Consider the following 27,187-nt stretch of genomic DNA (forward strand, 5'->3'; position numbering starts at 1 on the left):
TAGTTTTTAGGTTTCCAATCTTCCAGTTTAACTGTTCTTAAGTGTGTAATGGGATTTCCTAGTATTTTTTTAATGTCCTTTAAAACCCTTTTTAAAAAAGCATTTAATTCACTTTGCAATCCTGGCACGGGCAGAGAACAATCACCAGCTGGTGCGAGAGAGGCTGCTGTCAGTTCTGGTTTTCCTGGGATAGTCCCGTGTTTGGTGTGAAGCCTGGACACGCTGCCTCCAATGTTCAAATGTTATTAACAAGACAGTCTGAGTGTAGCTTATTTTTTGGTCTGATTTCATTTCATTCACTTTACTGCTTCTTAGCCCCAGCTCCCCCACCTTAAAGCTGTGGGACTTTGCCCAAGAGATACAGCTTCTTGCTTCCTCGTGGAAAATGGAAATCGAACCCACACCTCACAGGATTCCCGAGAGGAATACATGAAACAACATATAGGGAATTTATCACAGTGCCTCATACTAGTAATACATGAAAGCTGTTACCTAAATTAGTTTGAACTTTGTGTACATTTTGTCCACCTCATTTTTGAAACTTTCAGTAATAAGAGCTGAAAGGAACCTTTGGGTCTTCTGGCCCACCCACCCACAGGGGTACGTCACTGGGGGAAACTCAATGCTCTGCCTGAGGATGAACTTCAGGGCCCCTCTTCTGCATCCTGGGATATCCCACCTCCCCACCTTAGCTATAAAGAGCTGTTCGATCTGGCATTCTCAGGGGGCATTGCTGGAGTCTTGGTTGGGATACTGTGATTTGCATGGGTCTGTCCCACACATCGAAGTCCTATCCCACTATGTGCCAGCCATGATGACAACCAAAAATGCCTCTGCAAATTTCCAAATCCTCTATGGAGAATGATGATGCCCCTTCTGCTACTGAGAAACTGTTACTATAGCAAGACTGTAGAGAAGTCATCTCTGAAGAAAGAGCATCATACCAGGGGTTCGACAAGCTTCTCCTTGAGCACAGTTCTTTTCCCTCTGTGACCGGAGCCTGACACAGTTCACAGCCAAGTCCCCTAATTTCCCCTTCATTATGTATGTCCTAATACATTTTAAACACCACTGCCACTATCCCACTTCTCCAGTTTAAGACCAGCAACGACTTGTAGACACAGATCAGAATGGTGGGTACCAGGGGTTGGCAGGCTGGCAACTAGGGAGATGTTCCTTAAGGGCACAAACCTGCAAGTGTAGATAAATGAGTTCTAGAGCGCTACGGAACAGTCTGGTGATTTTGGTCACCAATATTTGTCTCCAGTCTCATTTCACATTGGCAAGTGCGCTAAGCCTCCATTATTTGGACTTGATTCTAATCCCCGTGTTTCCAGTACAACTTACCCTTCAATTTTTTCCCCAACAAGGCTAGTTTATGCTCATCTCCTGCCTGAACTTGTCTCCTTGAACCTCCTGCAATGACTTGGGAGAGAGCCAGTGAGTGACTGTTCATGTTTCTCAAGTTCACCCTTCGCAACCTTTTGGTTCTGCCCAGTCCTAACCTCATTCCGCTAGGTGCCCCTTCACCCTTCTGGAACATTCTTCAAACCACCAGAGGAGGAAGGGAAAGATTTCAGCATGCAAGGATATGCAGGGCTCAGGGGCAGACCAGGGTGCCTCTGGGCTGCTCCAAACGCACTATCTGATGGCAGCGTGGATAGGGCTCTGAACGCCCAGCAGAGGTACACAGGAGCCTTTGCCGCTGTTGGCACTCGCTGGAGGAAATGGACATTCTATAGCTGATGAATAATTCTCTTTTAAAGTGCAGATGAATAAAGTAAGCTCTGCCAATTCCTACCTTAATGGAACCTTATTTCACGGAATTTCAAAACAGGACTTATTTGGGATGTAAAAACGTTCTCAGAGCAACAAGAGTCCTGGAGCAGCAGCAGTGCAGGAAGCAGGGCACATGCCAAAGAGGAAAAGCGAACAAAGAGAAACGCGCACCTTCCAATGCTGATGACTTAATTAGAAGAAGGCTTACTGTCTCGAACAATGCCACAGTAATTGTTTCTTTTTTTTTTTAAAGATTTTTATCCATTTATTTATTTAATTGACAGAGAGAGAGATCACAAGTAGGCAGAGAGGCAGGCAGAGAGAGAGGAGGAAGCAGGCTCCCTGCAGAGCAGAGAGCCCGATGCGGGGCTCGATCCCAGGACCCTGAGACTATGACCTGAGCCGAAGGCAGCGGCTTAATCCACTGAGCCACCCAGGCGCCCCACAGTAATTGTTTCTTAAAGGCCGACCTTCTCATGCTGATAAACAGCACCGCAGACGGTGTCAATCCAACATTCTGGGAAGCCGCATTTCCGGCTCTCGCTAGGTGTCCTCTGGAGAGCTGCCATGACACACTTGCTTGACTGACAAACGTCACCTTCTCCGGCATTGTGGTTACAGAGACGGGTCTCCTCCCAGAAGCAAGCAGTAGTAACCACCTCCACCACGAGCACGGCTGGGGCCCCTGCCCATGTGTTGTGGCCTAAGCAATGGAGGCAGACTCCCTCTTTCAGTCACAAAATGACGTTACACATGAGGTACTCTTACTGGACCCATTTTATGGATGAGAAAGCTGAAGCATAACTGACTTGCCCACCAGTACACAAAGTAAGCCACAGCGCCAGAGTGGGGGCCCAGCAGGCTGGCAGAGATGCTGTTCACTGTGACACTGTCCAAGACCTACCATGAAAGGAGAGGGGAAATGGCTGCCACCACCGTCACACGAGGCGGTGACGCAAAAGCGAAAGGCTTGTGACTGACTGCTGTCTCTCTCATCGGGCTGTTAGGAAAGCCACAGGCCCCAGGATGAGGAGACTTGCCCTGGACCATATCAGTGACAGATGATGGCGCAGAAAGCAAGCCAGGGGTCCAGCACAAATCTGAGGACTCCTTCTCTATGCCGCTACAACCTGCAAACGTCACTTTGTCAGAAGACAACACAGATCCTGTGCCACACGGCAAGACATCAGTAAGACCCAGTGTACTCAGGATTTAAGAGAAAAATGTTCCTTTAACAAATTAAATGGGGGGGGGGGGGTAGGACGCCTGGCTGGCTCAGCTGGAAGCACATGCAACCCTTGATCTCGGGGTAAGTTCGAGTCCCATGTTGTATATAGAGATTACTTAAAAATAAAATCTTAAAAAAATTTGTTTAAAAATTATATACAAGGTTCTCCTTTGATGTGCATTCAGGAAATGAAATGAAAAAGGCAGGAAAGAGATCGTATAGCATGCTAAGAGCAACTCTGTAAGAGGTATATCTCCCACCACTCTGCCCCTGGTTTACTGGTTTTGTTCTTCCTGATGTGTTAATGTCACCATGGCAACAACCTCCCGGCTGAAGCAGTAGCCACTTGGCTACTTTCCCATAACTCACATTCCTTTGCTAATGCTCCCACATCTCCATTTTCATTCCAAACGTGGTTTTTTGTGTTTTTTTTTTTTTTTAAAGTCTTGGTCTCTAATGCTGTAGAGCCTGTACTAGGAACTAAATCTAATTTACTCTACCTTTGAAAATATGGAACAACAGAAATGAATGTGTTTATGTGTGTGTCTTTGGTCTTTGGAAAGAAAGATATTTAATGTTGAAAAAGTTCATAGGACGGTTATGGGGCTTTTTCTTTTCTTTCATTTGCTTTCTTGTATTTTATTTTCAAAACAGATTGTATAGTGCAGGGAAAATATATCAAAAATATATTTTCCTTGGCCCCTCCACCCAAACCAAAGTAGGGTCTTCAGAAGTGCTGCGTCCTTACAACCATTACAAGAGTCCCACTCCTACTGACATCACACGCGCCCTTCTTTGTGGAGCAGCTGCTGTCTTTTCTAGCACCATCTGGTGGTAGCCTTGATTGGGACTTGACAGTCTAGAACCTGAGGCCCTGTTTTTTATTTTATTTTATTTTATTTATTTATTTAAGATTTTATTTATTTATTTGACAGAGCGAGATCACAAGCAGACAGAGAGGCAGGCAGAGAGAGAGAGAGGGAAGCAGGCTCGCTGCTGAGCAGAGAGCCCCATGCAGGACTCGATCCCAGGACCCTGAGATCATGACCTGAGCCGAAGGCAGCGGCTTAACCCACTGAGCCACCCAGGCGCCCGAAGCCCTGTTTTTTAATAAACCATCCTGAATGGAACAAAGCTTGGTAACAGCCATGCGTGACTGGCCCTTTGTTCTAGCCTTCTTGTCTTCCAAGGTCACCTACACTGTCGAATCACAAATCTTCCTGCGCTCAAATAAACTTGCCTCTCAGCACCTGATGTTCAATCTGTGGGTTAGGTACACTCGCTTAAAATCCCAGTATTAGAATCCTGTGGATTTCCCATCTCCCTTCATGCGCTGATGTCAGTTTGGGAAACAGTCCCCTACCACCAGGTGAGTTTCTGTTTGAAATCTGGAGACTAGGGAGAGGGCTATGGCTGGAGGAAAGTGGATTTACACAGGGGTTGTCCGCCCAGGAGTCGGGGCACGGATGCCTGCAAGTTATTGGTTCATTTACTCTCAAATTCAATAAATATATATTGAGTCCTTCCCAGTACTAAGTGCTGAACTATCCCTGAGGGATTCCAAAATGAGTACTAATACACAGGTCTGTCTCCCCCACCCCCAAGCTTTTATTTATTTATTTATTTGACAGAGAGACACACAGCGAGAGAGGGAACACAAGAAGGGGGAGTGGGAGAGGGAGAAGCAGGCTTCCCATTGAGCAGGGAGCCCAATGCAGAGCTCGATCCCAGGACCCTGGGATCATGACCTGAACTGAAGGCAGATGCTTAACGACTAAGCCATCCAGGCATTCCTACACAGGTCTGTCTTTGAGAAATTCAAAGTCTTGCAAGTGTAAGGATGTGGGAACTGCATTTCATTTCACCCGTACTTGGGCCCGCATAGGATTGTGGAGATGGTACACGCCAACTGCTTAACAAAAGAGCTGAAACTGACTACTCAATAAATTGTAACTATTTTAAAAAATCATGATTACTACAAATTTCACCAATAGAAGAAAGGAAGGAAACAAGCATCTACTGAGCCCTTATTCTGCAACAAGCAGGGTCCCACACGCTTTCATGTTGTAACCCCCTGGCTGAATGGGGTGCAGCTGTTTGCCAATGTACCATTTCATCTGAAGCAGCTACAGGGCTCTCAGACAGGAAAAAAAGAGGGGGGGAGGGGAAAGTCCTGCCTTCTTACAGTACAACAACTGAGGAATGGTTCTCTGAAATAAAATACCTACCTCTCCTAAAAAAATTCTACACAGCAAATAGGTGGCTGAGTTCTTCGCTGGAGGATGGAAAAGACGAACTTAATGTGACAGTGTGGTGATCACGGCGCTCAGCACGTGGTGAGTCCTGGGGGAGAGGAGGTCTACCGGGGGGAAGACTCTGTTCCAGGTGAGGCGCTCAGCAGGGAGGGGGATGAGGCATCTTTGCTCCCAAGGGGCTTAGCTGACAAGCAGCGTGAGCCAGACACACCTTAGCGTACACACGAAAGGGTATGCAACGTCTACCGTGCGAGAGCGAGTCAGAGTGTGAGGAGCACGTCTAGGGACGCGACAGGGGTAGCAACTTACTTCAGGGAGTCAGAGAAAGCATCCTGGAGGAATAGGATGCAAGCAGCCTTCACACAGATGGAAAAACTGAGGTTTTCACAAGCGAGGCAACCGTGTGGCAAAATCTCTGGCAACTGGAGACCTCTCTTGAGATTTACCTCATTTCTAATTCTTCTGAAATTCACATAGCGTGAGTTGGGGAGAAATCAGGACTTTAAAGCTTCTAGGAATTTTTATTTCTCTTTTGCAAAAACATTTCAGTTTTATTTTTGGCGGTGGTGTCGATGGTGATTTCTCGTTACATAATGAGAAAGGCAAAATATTCCCTTGGAGCAAAAAAGGGCAAGTCCATCAGGAGGAAAATTGCTCTGCATAACTATTTAAGGGATCATTTTCCTTGGAGGAGGGGGTTACATTTACAGATAATTATTATGTGGATGGGAAGAAGGACCTGAGACTAACAGTATCTCAACTTTGTTCTAAAGAACTTTCTGTGCTGATGGAAGTGTTAGGTATTTTGTGTTAATACATAGCCACAAGCTACAGGTGGCTATTGAGCACTGGAAACATGGTTATTGAGAATGAGAAATAGAATTCTGAATTTAAATTTAATTTAATTTAAAACTACTTCCACTAGATGGTGGCTCCTGAATTAAGATGTCCCAGGTGTAGAGAAAACAGGGTTTTGTCTGTCATTGGACCCAGAGACTAGGTTAAGGTCTTGAGGTCCAGCTGGAAGAGAGATGATAAAAGGGGTTTCTGCTGCGGTGGAGCAAGATAGACTCTGCCTCTGGGGGTTGAAGAAGGGACCCAGAGCTACCCTGGGGAAATGGGTCATAGCCTATGGACTTTTGGGGCAGTGATGTCCAGAACCAGTCCTTCAACTTTGCTTTTCTGATCTGAGCAGTCTCTGCATTTTTAGAAAAGTCATGTTTGGTATTATAGCCTAGACTCTGCCGTACTTTGGGGAGTTAAGAGAGAGGCTATGTTGTATCATTTAGCACTTCAGAGCCTAAACAGATTAGTAGAGTAAGGGCAGTAGGTCCCTCAAGTCTGAATCTCCAGATCCAGCCCATAACAGGAGCTCTTAATGTTTGCTAGTTGAATTCAATTGAGAAAGGAAATGTCCAGATGATGTTTGTCCGTGGGCATTGCTTTGCTCATGAACATGCTGAATCATATTGATCTCTTACGCAGGTAGAGTCTAAGTCTGACACTTTCATATTTTCAACAACAGGTTTAGAGGTTCACTTATGTAAAGTAAAGTAACCTTTCGTACGACTTAATTGAGTTCCAAATATGGCCTGGGACCTGCCAAAATCTTGTTCTAAATATCTGATATTTGAGAAAGGCAGTCCCATGGGCATGTGAACCAGTCAGTGATCTGTGACACACATGCCAAGTTCTATCACATATAATTAGTACATCATCAAGCTAAGGACCTGGGTGACAGTCCCTCAGCCTCCCTGGGCCAGGTGCCTTCGCAGACAGACAGACAGGACGGGGCAGCTGGAATAGAGCTTTTTGAAATATAGTCATTAAAGGTATTGTCAGCTATGAACCTCACTGTCCTTAATAGAAGAATTCACGTGATAAAAATCATATTTGAATTATTCTGCATACACAAAAAATGGTCTCTATAGATAACTGTAAGATCTTCTTTGTCAACAAATGAAAACCATATCATCCATGCTTCCCTTTCTACTGCATATATCAAAGCCCTTAAGGCCTAAACTTATCCTCCAGTTGTATTCACTGGTTCATTCCAGCTGCATGGTAACATTCGCTTTTTCTGTTTCATCCTCAGATGTCTTCATGTGTATACACTTAATCTGCAAATACCTGAAATCCTCTTGGAAACAAATGAAGTACAACACTCAGACCCATAAATCCCTAATTCCTCCCAGAGATCAAAACCAAAAAGTACTAAATGGCAGGACCGAGATGAGGATATTTTATTCAATTATCCTCCCCGGATGGGGAGTTGGATAATCATTTACGGGAGAAAAGTCAATGACACGAGGGAAGATTAAGTTGGGTGGTCCATTATATTTGATGGGAGAAAAACTCTGAGCCAGCAAAGTATTAATCTATCTCAGTCTGTAAAAGGAACTTTGCAGGCATCCACATACTAATTTGGCCTGCAGTTACCCCAGCGCAAAAGGCTCTTTCTGGAATGAGAATCGCTAGCAGCACTCGTGTGTCTTAGCTACATTCTCCTCCCCAGGAGAGCTAGAATGATTTGCTAAGAGAACAGGGTCATGCATCCATTTGGACCGTGTCAATGCCACGTCAGCAGACTCATTTCGCAGGATGAAGAACGCCAAGGCTGCACTGCGGCGTGAAGCAGCCCCTCCACGGACTTCCCACAGTGGACCCATGAGGTTGACCAGGTCTTCATGCAAAATCCAAACGGAAATATTTGGGGTATCTTCCATACCGATCGCAAAAGCATAATACAAAAATCACAACTGACAATATCATATGAATCAAGGGAAGGTGGTAAGCAGGCCAGCACGCTCTAAGCGGTGACCAGAATTGCAGCTCCTAGGTACACGGCTGCCACTGGCGAGGCTCTGCTTTCCTGCTGCATGAATCAGCGAGCCCTGCAGAGAAGCCCAGAAAGCAATCTGCTCTGCGTACTCCCCTCAGCGACACCGCGTTTGTTTCTGCCTCGTATCTGCTTGGGAAACACGTATCTACCGCATGTACGAAATGATTCCAGAAGAGCTGTCCTTGCTCCTGCTCCCCAGCTCTCTGCCTACAGGGAGCCATCGTCTAGGTCATGTCCTCAGCCCACAGAGAGCTACGGAGACTGTATCTGCCTTTCTCCGGGGATCTGTCACAGCCAGCGAGCAGGAATCACAACCCCCTAAGACAAGGGCTGCTGTTGCTTTTTAATTTACCTCTAACCATCTAATCAATATCTCGTTCAGAGCCAGTGCCTGACGCACGTGATTTATGGTTATGATGTGCAGCTAGCTCTTAGCATGTAGGGCTAAATGATCCTTCCTGTATTGTTCTGACCAGGTAAAATCTGTTCCCATCTGCGTTCTGGGGCGGTCTTACTCTCAGCTGCTGTTTCTGCCATACCCTCAAGGGGCATGTGACGCAGAAATTGCCCACTGAAACTGGGCAAGGAGAGGCCCCGGTCCCAAAGTGCAGATGCCGGGTTACTAGATAATAGAACTGTTAGAGATTTGGAAGCAAAAATGAGTTTCTTGAAGCTGTCTACAAAGACTAGTTCATCTCAGACATCCTAAAGCGAGTCATTAATCACCCACGGCAGAGGGGAGCCTAGTGTTGGTGTGTAAGCGACCACGCAGGCCTCCTACGAAGTACAATCAAATTAAACCACAGCCTTCAGCTTAGAGTGCTGGTAGGCCTCATTAATTAGGATGACTGGAGAAAATGCTTCTGTAAATCAGTCAAAAGTCTCAATTTTAATATATATTAAACAAAACACAATGTGATTATTTTAAACAAGAGACACGGTTAAGGGCAACATGGATCTGAGATCTCCATTGATCTTTAATCGATAAATAAGCATTCATTTGTAATTAGCACATTCATTGTCTTAATGTAAATGGATGGTTTGGAACTGCTCGAAGGAGTCTGAAAATACTGTAATTTGTCCTCTTAAATCCCTTAAACATTGCCCCAGTCTTATTTTCAGCAGCATCAGGAGGTTTCTGAACAATGGCGCAAAGACAAACTTCAAACACTACCCTGCCATAAATTTCCCTAATGTCCTAATTAGAAGATGTGACTTAATGAGGTTTTCATTATACTGTGAATTACAGAAATAAAGCCAGAAGAATGCATCTTCAAGACAAGGACTTCAGTTTTCGCACTCACATGCCCCTGTGAAAAAGGTGCTTAACTTTGTCCTTCAAAATGTCAAAGTAGGCTTCAGGACAGCCACGTCACTGACCCAGGGACACCCTCCATGCAGTAAGAACGTAGCTCTGCGGCGACACAAGCTAGTGGGCACTCCTGAGTCATTTAAACCGATAAAGGCTTCCAGCAAGCCGATGACAGAGGGTAGAAAATAGCTTTTTATACTAGTATAATCTGAGTTCTTATTAATTTTTTTTAGAAGAATTTGTTTATTTATTTGACAGGGAGAGACAGTGAGAGAGGGAGCACAAGCAGGGGGAAAGGGAGAGGAAGTAGCAGGCTTCCCACTGAGCAGGAAGCCCGATGTGGGGCTTGATCGCAGGACCTTGGGATTATGACCTGAGCCAAAGGCAGACACTTAACAACTGAGCCACCCAGGTGCTCCAGTTCTTATTAAATTTATAGAACTAATGAGTTATTAGAGAAGAGGGAGAAATGAAAACCTAGACTCTAGAAAACCTAGAGTCACGTAAGGGAAACAGAAGGCTGGAGTGCTTAGGAGCGTTGGGGCTGAAATCCTGCCTTTCCTAATATGCTGGCTCTGGGATCCTGGACCAGCCACTTCTTATTGCTAAGTTTTGGTCTCCTCTTCTCTAAAACATAGATAAATAATACTTTTCTTGATACTGGAATAAATGAGATAAACACACGTAGCCTCACAGGAGTGACCTCAAAGACAGTGTTACTTCTACTGCTATTGCTAAAGGTAGCCCCAGTAAATGGCCTCTCTCCCGTCTCATCTAATCCCCTTTTCCTCCCACGAGTAAGGTTCTAGCAAAAACACCACCTCACATGCTATGTTCGAAATCCCAGTGCCGATGCCATCCTCGCTGATGACGTGTTGGACCCTGTGCCCCATGCTTTGCGTGCACTCCCTCTTTAGTCACCCAGTGCGGGAGTGGTGATATTTTATTGCTATCATTCAATTTCATAATTCACACCATTTCGTCTTACCAATGAGAAAACTGATGGACACTAAGGAAATTTAAAGCCAAAATCGGAACCCAAGGAGTCTGAATCCCAAGCTCACACTTTTGGACTACTCCTCTATCCTGCTTCCTCCTTCCTTTCTGTTTTCGACAATGAGGTGTCTCAGGAGCAGGCCTGGCCCCAGACTGATGTTGACACTCAGAACACGACTACTCTGGACGGATGAGTTGCTATCCAGGGGTACACATGATACTGCAACTCCTTTCTCCAGGAATATGAACTTACTCAGGGTATGGACTCCTGCTACTCATTATGAAAGTCTGTCCAGGAACAGAGGATGAAAGCAAAAGACGGTCTCTGTGTTTTGGGTTCTGAAGTTTGGGTCTCATCCGCATCGTCCACCCTCTTCCCATCTGCAAGGTCAAGACCGTGCCAGCCAAAGCACTATTCGTACCATCTCATCCATTTCTAAGAGTCTCAGAGATTTCTGCTTGGGGAAGCATTTGTACTTTGCAGTCACAATTCCTCGATTCACATCTTCTACATGTTCAGGTCTGTATGTATCCATCCCCGCCTCCCTGTCCCCCATGATCATGGCTTATTCTTCCTATTAGGAAACGACATGCCTGCATAAAAGCAAGAACATGTGGTAGGAGAAGTCGAAAAGCACAGCTTTCGCTGACTGGCAGGCAGGACCCGTAGAGGTCAGCGGTCCCACCCCCCTCCTCGTGCTGGGCAAGGAGGGCTCGGAATGGTTTCACTTGCTTTCAGGGCGGGGCACAGCACCCTGCTCTTACCCTCGCAGTGAAGTCCACAGCAGCCGCCCGGTTTAACAGCAGTGTGGCTACGTTGATATTTCCATAGTGAGCAGCTATGTGGAGTGGAGTGAAGCCACTCTGCAAAGAAAACAGAGCCGACATTCAGCGGATTCCGGCCGGCCCCTTGTCTGACCCGTTAATACCGTAACCCTGCCCCAATCAAAGTGAGGAAGCAAAATATGCTGAGGTCCACATTCCATTCTGTGCTAGGTTTCTTTCAATGACTGCCAATTGTTCGTGGGGCTTCAAATAAATGCCAGACTCATAGGCAGAGGAAAAGCCAGGAAGGAACCAAGGGTGCAGACTGAATAATTTTAGTAATCCAGCAGCAGGACTATACAGAAGCCAACGTTTCAAAACACCAGAATGGGGATGACAAGAGAAATCTATTGCTCACAGAAGGTTTGGTTAGTAGCACTGTTTTGTTATCGATGATAGAATTGTCCATTGAAACTCCCTGTCGAAATTCAATTTGCTTAATATATTCAATATAGAGTAAGTGCCAATTTTAATGACAAAAGCAATTTGGGGGAAGAGAACTACAATTGGTCTTGTATGATGGGTGACTGCATTTTTAGAAAGAATCCACAAGCTGGTCTCTTCATTAGCAAACGCCTATTCGATCACACATTTTTTTCTAGCTTAGTCACACCAAGGTCATTTTACTTCCTTGAAAAATGCTAAAACATGCAGCGATTCACTTAGTCCCCAAAGATTGAAACCTTATAGGAACTAGATGCATTTCTAAGTCGTTAGCAAGCTTCTTAGCCATGCTAGCTATCTTACTGAGTCTTGTGGGAAGGGTGGGAACATTGGCACCATTCAGAGGTAACTTTCATTTTGCTGACACCAATGAGGCTAAGTGTCATGCAGAACTTGGAAGAATCGGTCCTGGACGAGTAGAATGACAGGGTTGTCTGCAGCTTTAGGTAGAGCTGATAAGCATCTAAAGAGTCAAAACTCTTCATCTCACCCAACTCTACTGCGATATCCTTCAGTCTCAAGGATTCCTCGTTCTTCCTTTCCAACACCAGGTTCAGCTGCAGAAAGCCCTGGTAATCAAACTACTATCTTCTCTGGCACATGCTACTTTGGGGGCGGGGGCATAAAGCAGGTATCTAGCCTACAGAGGCGATGCAAAGAAGGAGGGAAAGAAATGAGGCAGCAGCACTAGGTAATGGGAAAATGATGATGCAGGTACAGATTATATGCATATGTTTATAGATATATATATATATACCTCTGTTGTTCTATTCACCACCATCTAGGTTAACACATTTGGAAGCAAAGAGGAGGAAAAAATGAACGGTTAGTTTGCTCTCGGTGACATGGACAGCAGCAAGCTCGTGGCAGCTCAGTGATGAGGATGGAAGTTATGGCGGGAGCACAAGAGGCACAAGAAAGCTAGACCGAATGAAGGGCTACACGATGGCCTGTTCCAAACACCACATTTCCTTCACAGAGACATTCAGGTCATACATGTCAAGGCAATGGGAATGTTCGGCTGGGACTCTGGCTGCCGGCATGCTTTCCACAACTGACCAACACTCAGTGCATTGCCTCTCATCTTAGATACCGATCAAAGGTTGGTTTGCGCACATTGTTGCTAGCGTTTTGTAATTTTCCACCCTGGTGTTTGAGCTGAAGAGTTAGATACGTTCAAAATATACGTTAGAAGGAAGGAAAAACCAGGTGCCTCTAGATTGAGCTTGGACGCACCTCCCCGTTAGCATGCACGGGGCGGCATCCACAGCTGCGTCCTAGCTTGCAACGCTACCGGGGCTGCGGCTTCCCTGGGCTGACTTGGACACGCATTGTCATTCCTCCCAGTGAGGTTAAGGGTTCGGTGTGAGCTTGCCAAAAGGGAGACTGGGCATTCTTAGAGCGTGGGTGCCTACAGGAGAGCGCGTGACCAGCTTCCCTCCTTCGCGCCTTACCTTCGACTCCACGTCGGCGTTGTTGTCATTCTGCAGCAGCAGGGCCGCGGCCTTCGTGTCGTCTTTTCGGGCGGCAATATGAAGAGCTGGAAGACGCACTTTTCCTTTAGTGTCATTTTCTAGCAGGAGGGAAACTACTTGATCATGACCTTGTTGCAAAGCTACCGCCAACGGTGTGAAGCCATCCTGCAAACAAATGGAGGCATCAAGATCGCCCCTAGCGTTCTTTTTGATGAACAAATAGGCTTGCGACCACGTGACCAATTTTTGTTTGAGCTGTTAAGGCTACCATGTTCAAGTAGACAGATACGTGAAAAGATGATACGTGTGTGTGTGTGTGAATACACACATACATATATGTCTTTTATATATATGTCTATATATGTATAGTCTATAAATATTTATGTTTATATATTTACCAAAGCAGAAAATAATAAAAAAAATTTGTAACAAGTTTATGGGTTTTTTTTCCATCCAAAAGTAATACACATTAATTGGGTGAATTTTGAAAATACATAGAAGTACCACATAAAGAGGAAAAAGATACCATAATTTCAATATCCAAAAAATAATCGCCGTGAAGACAATAATATTTCAGGTTAAATCCAGGCAAATTTCCAAAGGATCTTATTCAAGTAAGCTATAAAAATTTCCCCTGATATTTCAAAACTGGGGGAGAGGCCTGTCTGCCTCCTCACTGTGCCTTGTTGCCTAACATGTATCTGGTGGTCAGTCCATATATGTTAATTGATGAACCACAGTAACTGCTGTTTTAAAAAAGGTCTTTATGAAACACTCTTGGATTCTCTGCCCAACGAAGGGAGAAGACACAGGGATCATGCAAAACAGGACTAGAATAAACAGAGATATACACTCAGGTCTCTGCACTTTGTGTCTTCCCACTGTATTGCCCTGGGACTTGACGGGAAGACAGCTACCGATTTCACTGTGGTTAGTAATTTGTGGATGATCTAGAGTTGCTGACAGTGGAACCAAGAGCACAGAATAGAAAATCCTAAGACTGGCTCAAGTTTGAATTCTTCTATACTTTTATTGCCATGCACTCAAAAGAACATGTATATGTTGTTTTTATTAGAGAACTGGCAAGTAAGTTATTTACTTTATTTGGTCATGATATTTTATATTGGTAAGCCTAGTGCTGCAAGTAGAGGGCTACTTCCAGTGGAAGTGCGTTCACACAGGAGAAAGAGCAAATCTAGTGAGTTGCACACTAATGTCTTGTTGGTGTGCCTACAAGATCACCTTCATCATTCTTCTTATTGCTAGTAAACCAGACAAAGACTCCTACCATTTTTTTGACAGAATGCATATCGATGTATTTATATTTAAGGATGTGCAAAATATTGGCTCCAAACCCCAAGGGACAACATTGCCCAAATTCTTCTCATATAAATCCTTTCCTGAAGTCTTCTTATTAACTGTAGTGTGCAAACTATTTCTACCCTGGCTTCTATACTGACACCATGTTCCCCACCCTGAAATGTCCCCCTCCTCACTCTACGTATACAGATTCCATCTACTCTTTATGCTTCGAGATCTGCTGAAGTTCCATCTGCTCCTTTCAACTTTTCCAAGGAGACCCAAAAGAGGGAAAGGATGATCATTAACATAACTAGAAGGACTTTCCCTGCAGCCTTAAGAAAGATAAGAAAGGCTGGATACAACCAAGACATTACCAAAAGAACATCACAGGTTTACACTTCAGGGCATAAAGTTTCGAATGCAATTTAATGTTATGAGAAAAGTAATCCACATAACTGTGTAAATATATAACCTCATTTTCATAAAGATAAATACGTATGTTGTGTACATATACCAAAAGGTCTTAACGAATAAACAAAATGTTATCTCTGGGAAAATTAACAGTGGCTTTTCTTCTTTTAGCTTTTCACTGTACTTTCTGGTTTATGTAATCTACTACTTTTACAAAACAAAAGAAAAATACATGTTTTAAAGGATAGAATGGTAAAAGGAAAATTGTGTGCTAAGAGTGAACGTGGCATCTCATTTTTTTAAAATGTGGACAAAATCTAAGGGGTAAAAATTACAGCCCGCTTCTCGTTCTGGCTATATTTTCTGCCAATACGAACTTCTAAACTCATAGGGCCTTATATATAAAGGCCCTATGCAAACTACTTTGCACCAGAAAATACACTGCAACAGAAACCATCGGCACCCACAAGAATGTGCTTCCTGCAATAAGCCAATTAAAGAGACAAAGATAACAGCTCTAAGGTGTCAATAGCTAAAATTAGCAGCTCCTGATTTTGGGTCCAAACCTAGTTTAAACAGTTTTGTTCGCTCTGTGCAGTTATTCTTAAAAAATACATGGGGCGCCTGGTGGCTCAGTCAGTTAAGCAACCAGCTCTTGATTTCAGCTCAGGTCATGATCCCAGGGTCCTGAGATAGAGGCCCGCGTCAGGAGCTGTGCTCAGCGGGGACTCTGCCTGAGATTCCCTCCCTCCACCGCTCCCCCTGCTTGTGTGTTCTCTCTAAAATAAATAAATAAATCTTTAAAAAAAAAGATGAAATCTACAAGCCCAAGGGAAACATGACTGAAGCCCCATGAGAACCTCCACCCCGTGTGCAGAATCTGGCACACAATAGGGACTTAGTAATTACTCGTGGGGGTAAATGAACAAATACTTTTACCTCATGTTTCAGAATCTTAATTACTACAATAAGGAAGATACACAGAAAGGTTCTAAAAACCACAATCATACCAAAGACTTAGCAGTAAGTTGGACTTAACGTCTGCTTCTAAAGAAGAGAGACTCAGTGATCTGTACATCACAGTCTAAAAAGAATAGTACCTTTTCCTTCACAGGCCAAAAAAGTACTATGAAATCACTTTCATTGGGATATTTATATTATTTAGTATTTCTATCCAAAAATGGGAATGGATTTTTCTCTTATCCGTCAAGTAAGCACTGTTCCATGCCTACCAGATGCGTGTTCTTTTCTTATTTACCAGTAGTTACTTCTTATCTACCCTTAGAACTATTACAAAAACAATATTCTCATGATAAAAATCTTCAACAGTATGGAAGGGTATAAAGTAAAAAGTATATCTCTCTCCCGCTACTCAGAATAAGCCACTGAGAACAATACATTATGATTTTCGTTTATCGGTGCCTATAGTTTTGCCTCATTTTTGGTAATGCTGAATAGCATTTTATTGTGTGAGTATCGCAATATTATCAAACAGCCTTCCTACTGGTGCACATCTAGGTTTATTCTAGTTCTTAAAAAATTGTATTAATTCTGTTGATGAACTTCCTGGATACTGTTTTCGTATCCCCCTCTATCACATCTGTAATATAAATTCTTAGAAGCAGAATTGCTAAGTAAAAAGGTACGTAAACACTACCTTTTGATAGTTACTGCTAAATGTTCTGCAAAAGTGTTACAACCAATGATCGACTTTGCCAACACTATAGGAAAGTTCCCATTTCTTCTACTCTTCAAACTCTTTTTCTCATCTCCTGGGCGAAAGACTGGATCTCATTTTTAAACTGATTAATAAATTAATATTTCTTTGACTATGAGTGAGGATGTGATATTTTCATACATTTATGGTCATTTGTATTTCTTTTTGTGAGAACTGCCTCTTCATTTATTTAGTGGATTCTCCAGAGGGCACGATCTCAAAACCTAGGTGAAGTTATGCAATTCCTCTATCACGAGTTTTCTTGTGCCATTTGGAAAACTTGTCAGAATTTAAAAGGAGCAGTATGATGACAGGATAATCCTGTATCTGTTTTCATTATTTTGTTAAAAATAGAGAATACTCAAATGTTGATCTTTTAATATTAGCAATAGATTTCTAGCGATACACTTCACAAGGGAGCACAATCTTCCATCCAGTTTAGTTTAAAAAATAAAAACTGTGTTATGTAGGACAGTCCCAAATTACTTTAGTAACTTTATTCTAAAACAACTATTCAAGACTGTAAAACTCTCTTCACTACCATGTTTACCCAACATTTAAAAGCATATAATAGTTTTGTTGAAAAGTGTGAATTAAATCTAGTTAACTGAAATATGTAAATTCAATCATTATCATTACAGTAACATATTTGGAAAAAAGAGATTTCAAACTTGTCTTACTACAAACATATTTCAAAACAGTGGATTCTTTTGAGGCAAGATTATAATAGATGGAAAAGTGTTCTAAAGCAAATACATAGATGTTAAACAAATAGCTCAACTATAAGGCAGAGCCAGGCATTTAAGAGCAGAAAGGGTATCTGTGCAATGGAAGATTCTTTAAAGATTGAAAATTGACTTTCTAGTATATTTCATAAACATTGAAGAATCCTCACTAGGACTGTGTCTATGACTGTAACTAAAACTCTAGTGGGACAGATTCCCCATGTTATAACTCCAGGCTTACAAAACGCCCTGCAAGCATGTGAACTCACCCACAGAAAGAACCAACATGTCTTACCTCTGTGGCTAGGCTCTGGCTCGCACCATTGTCAAGAAGAAACTTCACAACTTCCAAGTGGTTTTCCTGGGCTGCCATATACAATGGCGTGAAACCATTCTGCAAAAGAAAAATGAAATGCTTGTCTGTGGCTTTATTATAGCACCAATCTAGTTTTCCACGGTACTGATATTATATGTTCTAGAAAATGCGTGTGTATAATAATTTTAATGATACTTTCATGCAGAGATTCATTTTTATTAGAAAGCCTAAGCAGGACAGTTTAAGCAGAATTTATAATTCAGAATTATAGTTCATAGTTTATAACTTAAGTGTAGCTCATAGTTAATAATGTATAATTCACACCAATAGATCCACTTTAAATAAATAGGTACATTTGTTTAATCATCAGCCTCTTACTGAGCGCCTACCAGGAGTAAAGGAATTTCTAGATGATAAGAGGATATGAAGAAAAATACATTTGGTCAGGTCCCAGTGAGGTTTTTTTCCCCATGCCAATAATTACCTATTTTTAATAAAAGATGTATACTTTCACATAAAATTAAGTTTCTGGAATAGTTCCTAATTTGGAAGGAATTTATATTAATTTAAATAGCTTCAAATTAATCCAGGTGAGGTGGCTTGGAGCAAAGGAAAGAACACCAATATGGTAAAGGGTATATACTTCAATTTCAAAATAGAATTTAATTAGTAGCTTATTTTTTGTAAGTTTCCTGCTTTGCATTTTTTTTTGCAAACACATGGTATTTTCATGTTCAGAATACATACACACATGCATCCATAAATACATATATGTACACACATACTCTCTATATGTGTGCATTTATGTCTCTCTGAAATGTGGCCAGCTGCCCAAGAACCAGTATTCAAATACATGAATGTGTACACTGCATCTTAAGCTTTTTATTAAAATATGTTGCAGGGGCACCTAGGGGCGGCTCAATCCATTAAGCCTCTGCCTTGGGCTTAGGTCATAATCCCAGGATCCTGGGATTGAGCCCCACAACGGGCTCCCTGTTCCTTGGTGAAGTTAAGGAAATGAAAAAATAGGTATGTCTGTCTCCCTCTGCTTGGGCTGTCTCTCTCTCTCTCTCTCTCTCTCAAGTAAATAAAATCTTCAAAAAAAATATGTTGCATATGTGTGATTGCTCTCTAGAACAATTTATTTCACATCTATGAAATATTTTCATATGTAATATTTTAAAATCTTATTGCAAAACATACACATTAAAACATATTTTTCAAACTACAGCAAATTTTCTTTGAATAAATTTTTCAGAATACAGTTCCATTTAACTGAATGTTCTGGAAATTTTATTGTATACATTATATAACTGGACAGAATAAAAGTAAATATATTCTAAATAAAATGTACCAAATATTACTCAAACTTTTGTGACTCAGAAGGTTTAGGTTCATCATTATAAATACCATTTATGATACGATTACCTTACTTATCTATAATTCAGCCTCTGGAAATGCATGTTTTTGGCTTCAGCAAATAATTTAAAAGTAAGTTGAAAAGATCCTTGAGCTGATAAAAGTGAAGTCACGTAACAAATCTGCCATACTTTATTCATCAGAGAGTTCCTCTATTCTGCTTACTCAATTTTACACATAATTATAACAAGCTACGTTATCCAGTTGTAAAGCTCAAAATTACAGACACGAAATTAGAGGAAGGAGAATATGATACAGCATTCAAGCTACTTCCCTTTAAATTAGCCACCTACTAACATCACTGAAGTTCATCGTTATTCTGTTCTACCATGAAAGGTTTTATCAATAATAAACATAGAACATGGAATAATTGTGACACAGTGTATATGTACATATGTGTGTGTGTGCACCTTTGTGTGTATGTCCTGGCATGTTTCATCTCTGTTACTCTGCCCAGACCTACGAGGAAAACTGAAAGGTAGTTTAGGATTACCCTTACATAGCTATTTTTTCATTTCCTTAATTTGACCAAAATGGAAGATCATTTTATCCTTGGTTGAGTTAAATATCCTTTAAAAACCAAAACAAGAAAAAAAAAAAACCTGTTAAAAATATTAAGATAGAAGAGAAAGAAAAAAACCAGGGTAGATTTTGCGATCATTCAGGATCTGTCTTTCCTCATCAGCTGAAATTTCTAGATGGAAGGTTCAGATTTTAGGAGCAAAGTTCTTCAGAAAATTTTTGAAAATGGATGTTATTCTCTCAACTTCCGGACAGAGTTTTGCTGTAATTGACGATTACCTAAGGAACACTAGTCTACCCACCATCTGGCTCCTGGCCCCATGGAGGTAGGCTGTTCTTGAGTTGACCTTCCAGAACCAAACCTTTCATGACCCAGGAAGATAATCCAAAACCAGGTACTGAGGTTTAAAAGATGCTGTTCTTACAGACCTAGAGCTTCCAAAGAGTGATTCTTAGGAATTGCAACTTTTAAATCATCCCATATGCCCTTTCCACAACAGCAGAGTGTGAACTGTGTGGAACTGGAATTACTCAAAAAGAATATGTCGACAAGGATCACAACAAGATTAAGCCCTATAATTCATGGTTTTTCACAATCGCTCCCTCTCTCTCTCTCTCTCTCTCTCTTTTTTTGGAGTGCTTGCCATTGTCATTTTTGGAATGGTCACTTCTTTTACACTTTTTCATTTTTATAAATTTTTATTGATATATAATTCACATACCGTAAAATTCACCCACTTAAAGTGTACAATTTAGTGGGTTTTAGTATATTCACAAACTTGGGCAACTATCCCCACTATCTAATTCCAGAATATTTTCATCACTGCAAAAAAGGAACTCTGTACCATCAGTATTCACTCCCATTCACCCCTCCCTGAGGCCTCTGGCAATCAGTCACCTCCCTTCTATCTCTATGGACCTGCCTCTTCCGAACATTTCATATAAATGGAATCACACAATATATGGTACGATATATTGATATATATTGAATACTGCTGAATGGTCTCATTTTATTTCTGGGTTCATAGTGATAGGATGTTTCTGGAGTTTTTGTTTTTTCCTCTATAATGGAAATTTCCATTTTATAGGGGGTATGTATAGGCTTGTGTGTTTATTTTGTTTTGCTTCAGTTTGGGTCACCAAGCATCTGTTTCCCCTTCTAGCAAAATTGTTCCAATTTTCTTTAAGGGACCTATCTCTTCCCCTGAAATGCAGGTAGCGCATGTCTTGGCCATCTTTGAGACAAATTAGCCTGCCCTTTTTCAGCCACAGGGTGGGCATAGGTGCAAGAAATCTCCTGTTTGCTTTTCCAGGTCTACTCTCTAGCTTTCTCAATTCTGTTTTCTGACAAATCCCTCCTTCCCCCCCTCCTTGAGCTGGTCTGTAAAGACAACATTGAAGGGCCACTTTACCGCATAGCTTCTGATTACTCTCTCACCCCAACTATCTAGTTTTCAAAGCATTCCAAAAGGTTTCTTTAGCTTTCTATACTATGTATTCTCCACATAATTTCAATAAATTCCCTTTTCCGTTCACGTTAGTGTTTATTGTTTTAATCCCAATAACACCAACTAATACAAATCTCATCTATCAAGAAAGGATCAACGTAGCATGAGAACACATAGAACACATATCCACTATTTAGTTATGGTTCTAGGGAGTAATTATGAGCATCCTTTGGGAAGACTGAATAAAAATATTACCATTACTCTCTTGTACAGAGAGGCTTAAAGCACCAATAATTCAATGTGTTGTCACTGCACAACCTACGGCTGAAATGATTTTTTATAAAAGAGCATCTGGATTGGGAGAATGGTCCAATTTTAGAAAGAATGTTATTTTTCTTTTAAAAGAAAAAAATACACCACTTTTTTTTTTTAATTAATTTCCTAACTTAGGAAATTTCCAAAACAAAGAGCTGGCCAAAATGGAACATATGGGTGCCCAATTTACATTTTTTTTTCCTGTAGCAACAATAGATTTAATTTTCAAAAGGCAGAACAGCTCAAAATTGAGAAAGTATGCTTTTTGATACCTGATTTTACCCATTATCTTCAACACCTTCTACTTGGAACATTTACTGTGGTGTTATCAAAAGCATACAAAGATGCAGACCTATAATTTTATAGATCATTCTGAAGCATGCTGCCTAATATCCACCCAAATAAAATAAAATAGAAAGCCCTCCTGTTATTCCATTTAAGTAAGGGTTGACATTTCATTCATGTACTTTTATTATCCATCCTAGGTTCCTACAGGCAGCCTGTGCACATCATAACTGCTCCTCTGAATTTAAACTGTAAGGGCAGGGGACGGACCTGCACTGACTAACATCTGATATTGATTTTTTATGACCGTTGGTTAGAAAATATGTGTGCTATAAAGTCAAAAGACAGAGAGGCTCTATCTGACCTCCCCACCAAAGAAAATATTGAAAAACACAGAAAGACCAAGGAGGCACTGGTTTAATCAAAGGGTCTTGTCCTTTCTGAAACAGATCCACAGAAACTCAGTCCCTGGTTCACCCTTGGGTGGAGATGGGTGGGGACTGAGCAGACGGGGGTTGGGAGTAGGAGGAGGACCTCCACTTTGTCTTTCCATGCATTTTGATGGTAGAACCCTGTGAAGGTATTACCTATTCAGAATTTAAATACACACAATACAAAAAAAACCCACAAAAACCCAAAGGGTCTTAGTCTTTGTTCATACTACTATGAAAAATTATCCACTTAGAATACTTTGATAGTTATGGTAAATATTATTGGAAACAGACTTTGCTTCTTGATAAACACAGTTTGTGCCTTATATTACAGAATAAAGACAGAAGGAGAAAAGTGAGGACTGTCATCTGATGGGGCAGTTTGAGATTTTCCAATTGCAAACGCTACTAATCCTTGTTGCCGTATTTAGTACAAAGTATGAAGGACTTAATCATAGTAGAGTTCTTTATAATCACAATTTAATTATCTAACCTAATTTCTTTCTCAAGGTAGGCCTAAATCATCTCTGGAATGTTAAGTAATATAAGAAAGAGTTAACTAACTTATTAAGACATAAGATCAAGAAAATGTCAAAAATTAACTTAAAGTAACATCTTAAAAATTCTTAGCTTATAGATCCTCAGTTTATAAGATCAGAACTTGATATCGTCCAATTCCATTCTCATTTTCAAGACAAGGAGAACTTTTATGCTTAAGGAAGATGAGGGACTCTCTTTACACTAGTTTTGTTGGCTACTACGTATTACCCATTTGGTTAAAACTTCACTCAGACAGGGATGCTGTCTTTCTCGAACATTAATATTAATACTCCTGTGATGTTTTCTGTGCTGACGCCTAAACGGAATTTAATCTCACGGCATTATTGCTTATCGTTTCTTTGTAAAAGCTCCTATTGAAAAGCTACTACCAGGAGTTACCATGGAAACCCCAGTGTGCTGCCCGGACAGCTCGTTACTTCTTCTGTGCATGGGATGATGCAGCTCAGTAGGCACATGGGGGCACGTGTCCAGACGAGGGGGTGCTCTACTACGAACTGTGGGGGCAGAACATGCCAAGCACAGCTGCAGGGAACAGGGAATTCTGCAGCCCATGTTCTCCGTCACTTCATCATCACTAAGGAATGTGTATAAACTGAAATTTGATTTCAACTGTGGATTCTCTCCGACATCATCAAGGAGGTTTAAAATTACGGCAGCTCTAAACATCAGTCAAGAATGTATGAAATGTTTAAAAGAAGGAGGTTTATTTCCTCTCCCTTGGGGGGATAAAGGAAATGAAAATGGATTAAAGGGTTCTCTCACTCTCTCAGAGCTTAACACTTTTACTTTCCAGTAAAAAGATGTTTTAAAAGCATGATGTTTTGCTTATTATAGTCGGCTGGTCTCTATCTCTCTCAAGGGACTATACTTGTCAATATTCAATTTGATATCATTCCCTTCTGGAAAAGCATCATTACTCTGAGAGAATCAGCATAAGTGGACCACATATCAGAGGTCCAACCACAAGGAACCAGAAAAGAATCAGATCCGATGTACAAGAAATCACACGTCTGGAAGCGCGGTGCGGTTGCTCCTCCATGACCCTGATATATAACAGCATCAGCACCACGTTCCTATGGCGTGGCAACCATGGAGGAAGCCACCCCAATGCCACGGACCCACAAAATATAGGAGGCTCCTGTTAGCCAGAGAGAATCAGTACTGAAGATGGTTGTGGAAATCGAGTACACTTGAAACTTGAAATCAAAAGGCCAGAGTAAATAATGAAAAAGGTTAGATTGAGACTTTCTTCTAAAAGACAAAACTAGAAACCATAAAAGCAAGTTTAGGAGTTAACAAAATATTGGTTATAACCGAAATTCCTGTATGAGTTCTCACAATGAACAAAGACTAAACTAAAAAGGATTTCTGCAGAGGAACGTGTAATTTTTCCGACAGAATTCTGACAGCCTGATGTCCTTCACTTTTTATTCTCACAGTGTAAGTAAACAGACAGCCTTTTTGCAAATGGATTCGCTAACCAAAGACCTCACCTATTTATTTATTTATTTTTTGGTCATTTAATCTTTTGATTTTCAACTCATTCTCATTTGAAACACATACCAAGAAATCATCCTAATTCTTCACACATTGCTAGAAAACCACAACCTAAGCTTAGTTGTGAAGCCAGGGTTCCCCAGCACCCTCCCCCTAACTTCAGGCCATCCCGTGTCTTTTGCAAAACTTGCGGTTTTGTTCCGCAATCCATTTGTTCAGTATCCAACTGCCTGGGGTGCAGATGGACAAACAGAAGGAGTACATGAAGGCATCCACTGAGAAGGAACGCTTGAGTAGGGACCAGTTCTAAAAATCGTCAGGTTCTTAGCAGTTATTTCTGTGTTATGATGATGTTTGCTTTCCTATACAACCTCATTTCTGCGGGAAGTGCAATGATGAAAAATTCGGATTATGAGGACCGATTTTTAAACCTATTTTAAAGTAAATTCTCTTACACTAAAAGCCTACCAAACCATAATCTAATGGTGTTCTTTTTAGAACCTCATGCAAGACTCAGAGCACACAGGACGTCCTACTGAATGAATGATTAGCATATATCCAAATGAAAGAATCTGGAAATTTTAGTTTGGGGAATTTTAAAGTTTATTCTGTTATTTTCTTTTAATCTGTTTCAGGGAACAACAGTGAGGCCTTAGTTGCTAAACAGGAATTAAGCAGCGTCTTCCCTTTTTCAACTAGATAAAGCACTGAAACATAATGGACCTATAAGAGGCATTTCCTCATTTATAGGCATTCTCATCTCCTTTGTAAGTTAATAGGTACGAGATTGGACCTGAGCTAGCATCACAAAGTAGTATAAGACTCTGCATTACAGACAGTCCCCGAACATTTGTGTCTATGAGTGCCAGCCCAGTTTCAAAGACGGATGACTCTAAAAAATCTCTTTCACATGTAACAGAACATATACGAATTTAAATAATTTGCAACAATGTAGCTATTCATTGACTTGTATTCTTAGAGGATACAGGACTTGACCCCCAAAACATCTATCAGTTACAACACTTACTGGCAACAGAGTTGTAGGTTTACCTGAGATTGTGCATTGACATTGGCTCCATTTGTAACCAAGACCTTTACCACCTCTGCTTGCCCAGCCAAAGATGCTATATGCAAGGCTGTGTTTCCTTTCTGTAAAATGAAAAGATACATCAACTCACCCTCTTTATTTCTCTGTTTTAACATTTTATAAAATATGGAATCCCTCTATGTTTGTAAGTTTCCCAAAGAGAACATGGTTGGCAAGTATCTCATGAGATGCTTGCCCTGATTCTTATTGAGGGCTGAATCCTCATTGAATCTGTCAAGTGACACAAAAAGCATTCAAGATGGGATACTGACCTTCGTAGCTGCATCCACATTGGCTTCTCTCTGTAGCAGTTCAGAAACAACTTCTACATGGCCTTCTTTGGAAGCAAGATGGAGAGCGTTCAACCCATTCTGATTAAGAGTGAAGGGAAAGCTTTACTTAGCATGTTGAGAAAAGAGCAACAAACAGTCTACTTAGAATTCTTAAGATCATATCCCACCAACAATCACTTGTATGTGTACAGTGTAGAAACTTGAATTACAAATAAAGGTACTTAAAAGTTAGGTGGGTTGTTCTGGTATCATTAGTTACTAAATTTTAGGAATTATTAAAGGATGCCTACCTACATTTCTGGATGCTTCTTTAACAAAGCAGAGTCATTTGAAAATCTAAGCTGATGACATTTAACCAACTGAACAAACAAACAAAACAAAACAACAAAATAACAGGGGTGCCCGAGTGGCTCAGTTGTTCAGCAGCTGCCTTCAGCTCAGGTCATGATCCCAGGGTTCTGGGATCAGGCTCCATATCGGGCTCCCTGTTCAGAGGGAAGCCTGCTTCTCCCTCTCCTACTCCCCCTGCTTGTGTTCCCTCTCTCACTAGGTCTCTCTCCGTCAAATAAATAAAACCTTTAAAAAACAAACCAACAAAAACAAAAACACCACCAAACTGGCAAAAAGAGAGAGTCTTGGCAATAACTAATGAAAGATTCAAGGAGTTCCACATAGTCTGGATGTTTAAAATCTTCAGTAAAAAATTAAATAGCATCAATAACCACAACTAACCTGATTGCAAATGTTGATGTCAACCCCATTTTTTATGTAGTCAAGGGCCTTTTCCAGGTGTCCAGCTCGAGCTGCTCTTAGGTAACTGGCATTGGCATCAGACTAAAATAAAAAAGAAAGACATTTTGATGAAAAACAAAACTCATAGAATGTTAGAACTATTCAACTTACAGTCCAAACTAAAAGGAAGATTTTTAAATTGAACTATTATATTTCTAACATGAAAATACTCTTAAAGGTCTTTGTAAAGTCACTAGGGAAAGGAGAAATTCTTGAAAAGTTGCTTTCAAGTATACAAAGTTACCCCTTATGTGATGTCCTAATTGATCCTGAACTGGAAGAGAAAATTCCCCATACTATGTAGGTACTTTAAATCAACATACAGTTCCTAGAGAGTAAAGAGAAACCCCATAACTTCCTGTTGGTCTCATTATGAAAATCTCACTCTTTTATTTTGTCAGAAACTTCACATCTATCCCATTCTTTCACATTAAACTATTACAACCAATTTTTCAATTCATAGTTTCACAAATACATTTAACATTGTTATACTAGTTTAAGAGGAATTTGGAGGATGTTCTCTTGGATTTTTCCTACAGCACATAGCCATGTGCTGGAACACTGAATGTATCTGAAAAGCATCTATAAATGTCTATCCAAATTATGAAGCATACTTCCCATATATTTTCAAGTAAGCTAAGGCCACCACCTGAGTATTAGCAGGAGCAAATAAATAAATGCATATGAATTTAAAAACAACAAAAACCAAATCTGTGATACATTCACCAAAAGCTTACAACTCTGCCTCTCTGCTAAACTCGAGTACCCACGATTATGGGGTTGAAACCACCTACTAGTGAAGTCTTTAACAGAAAGACAGTGAGAGGAAAAACTTCAAAGTCAGGTCTGTTCAATTGGGAAAGGAGTTCTGCTCCGTGTAGAACACCACAGAAGCAGGTTTCTCAAAGGA

The 27,187-nt window shown here is 41.1% G+C and overlaps 1 protein-coding gene across 4 annotated transcripts in view; it reads right to left on the minus strand.

Moving 5' to 3' along the window:
* Positions 1 to 27,187, minus strand: part of ANK3 (ankyrin 3) — a 687,858-nt gene that overhangs the window by 207,246 nt on the left and 453,425 nt on the right. For all 4 annotated transcript variants that reach the window (XM_046026934.1, XM_046026935.1, XM_046026933.1 and 1 more), the window contains 7 exons: positions 26,218 to 26,319; positions 25,465 to 25,563; positions 25,156 to 25,254; positions 17,607 to 17,705; positions 13,136 to 13,321; positions 12,439 to 12,462; positions 11,178 to 11,276 (listed from right to left, as the gene is read on the minus strand). In XM_046026934.1, the coding sequence (XP_045882890.1) occupies positions 11,178 to 11,276; positions 12,439 to 12,462; positions 13,136 to 13,321; positions 17,607 to 17,705; positions 25,156 to 25,254; positions 25,465 to 25,563; positions 26,218 to 26,319 (708 nt within the window). The remainder of the gene's footprint in view (positions 1 to 11,177; positions 11,277 to 12,438; positions 12,463 to 13,135; positions 13,322 to 17,606; positions 17,706 to 25,155; positions 25,255 to 25,464; positions 25,564 to 26,217; positions 26,320 to 27,187) is intronic.

The sequence above is a fragment of the Meles meles genome, chromosome 13, assembly GCF_922984935.1.
Source record: "Meles meles chromosome 13, mMelMel3.1 paternal haplotype, whole genome shotgun sequence".
Taxonomy (NCBI): Eukaryota; Metazoa; Chordata; class Mammalia; order Carnivora; family Mustelidae; genus Meles; species Meles meles.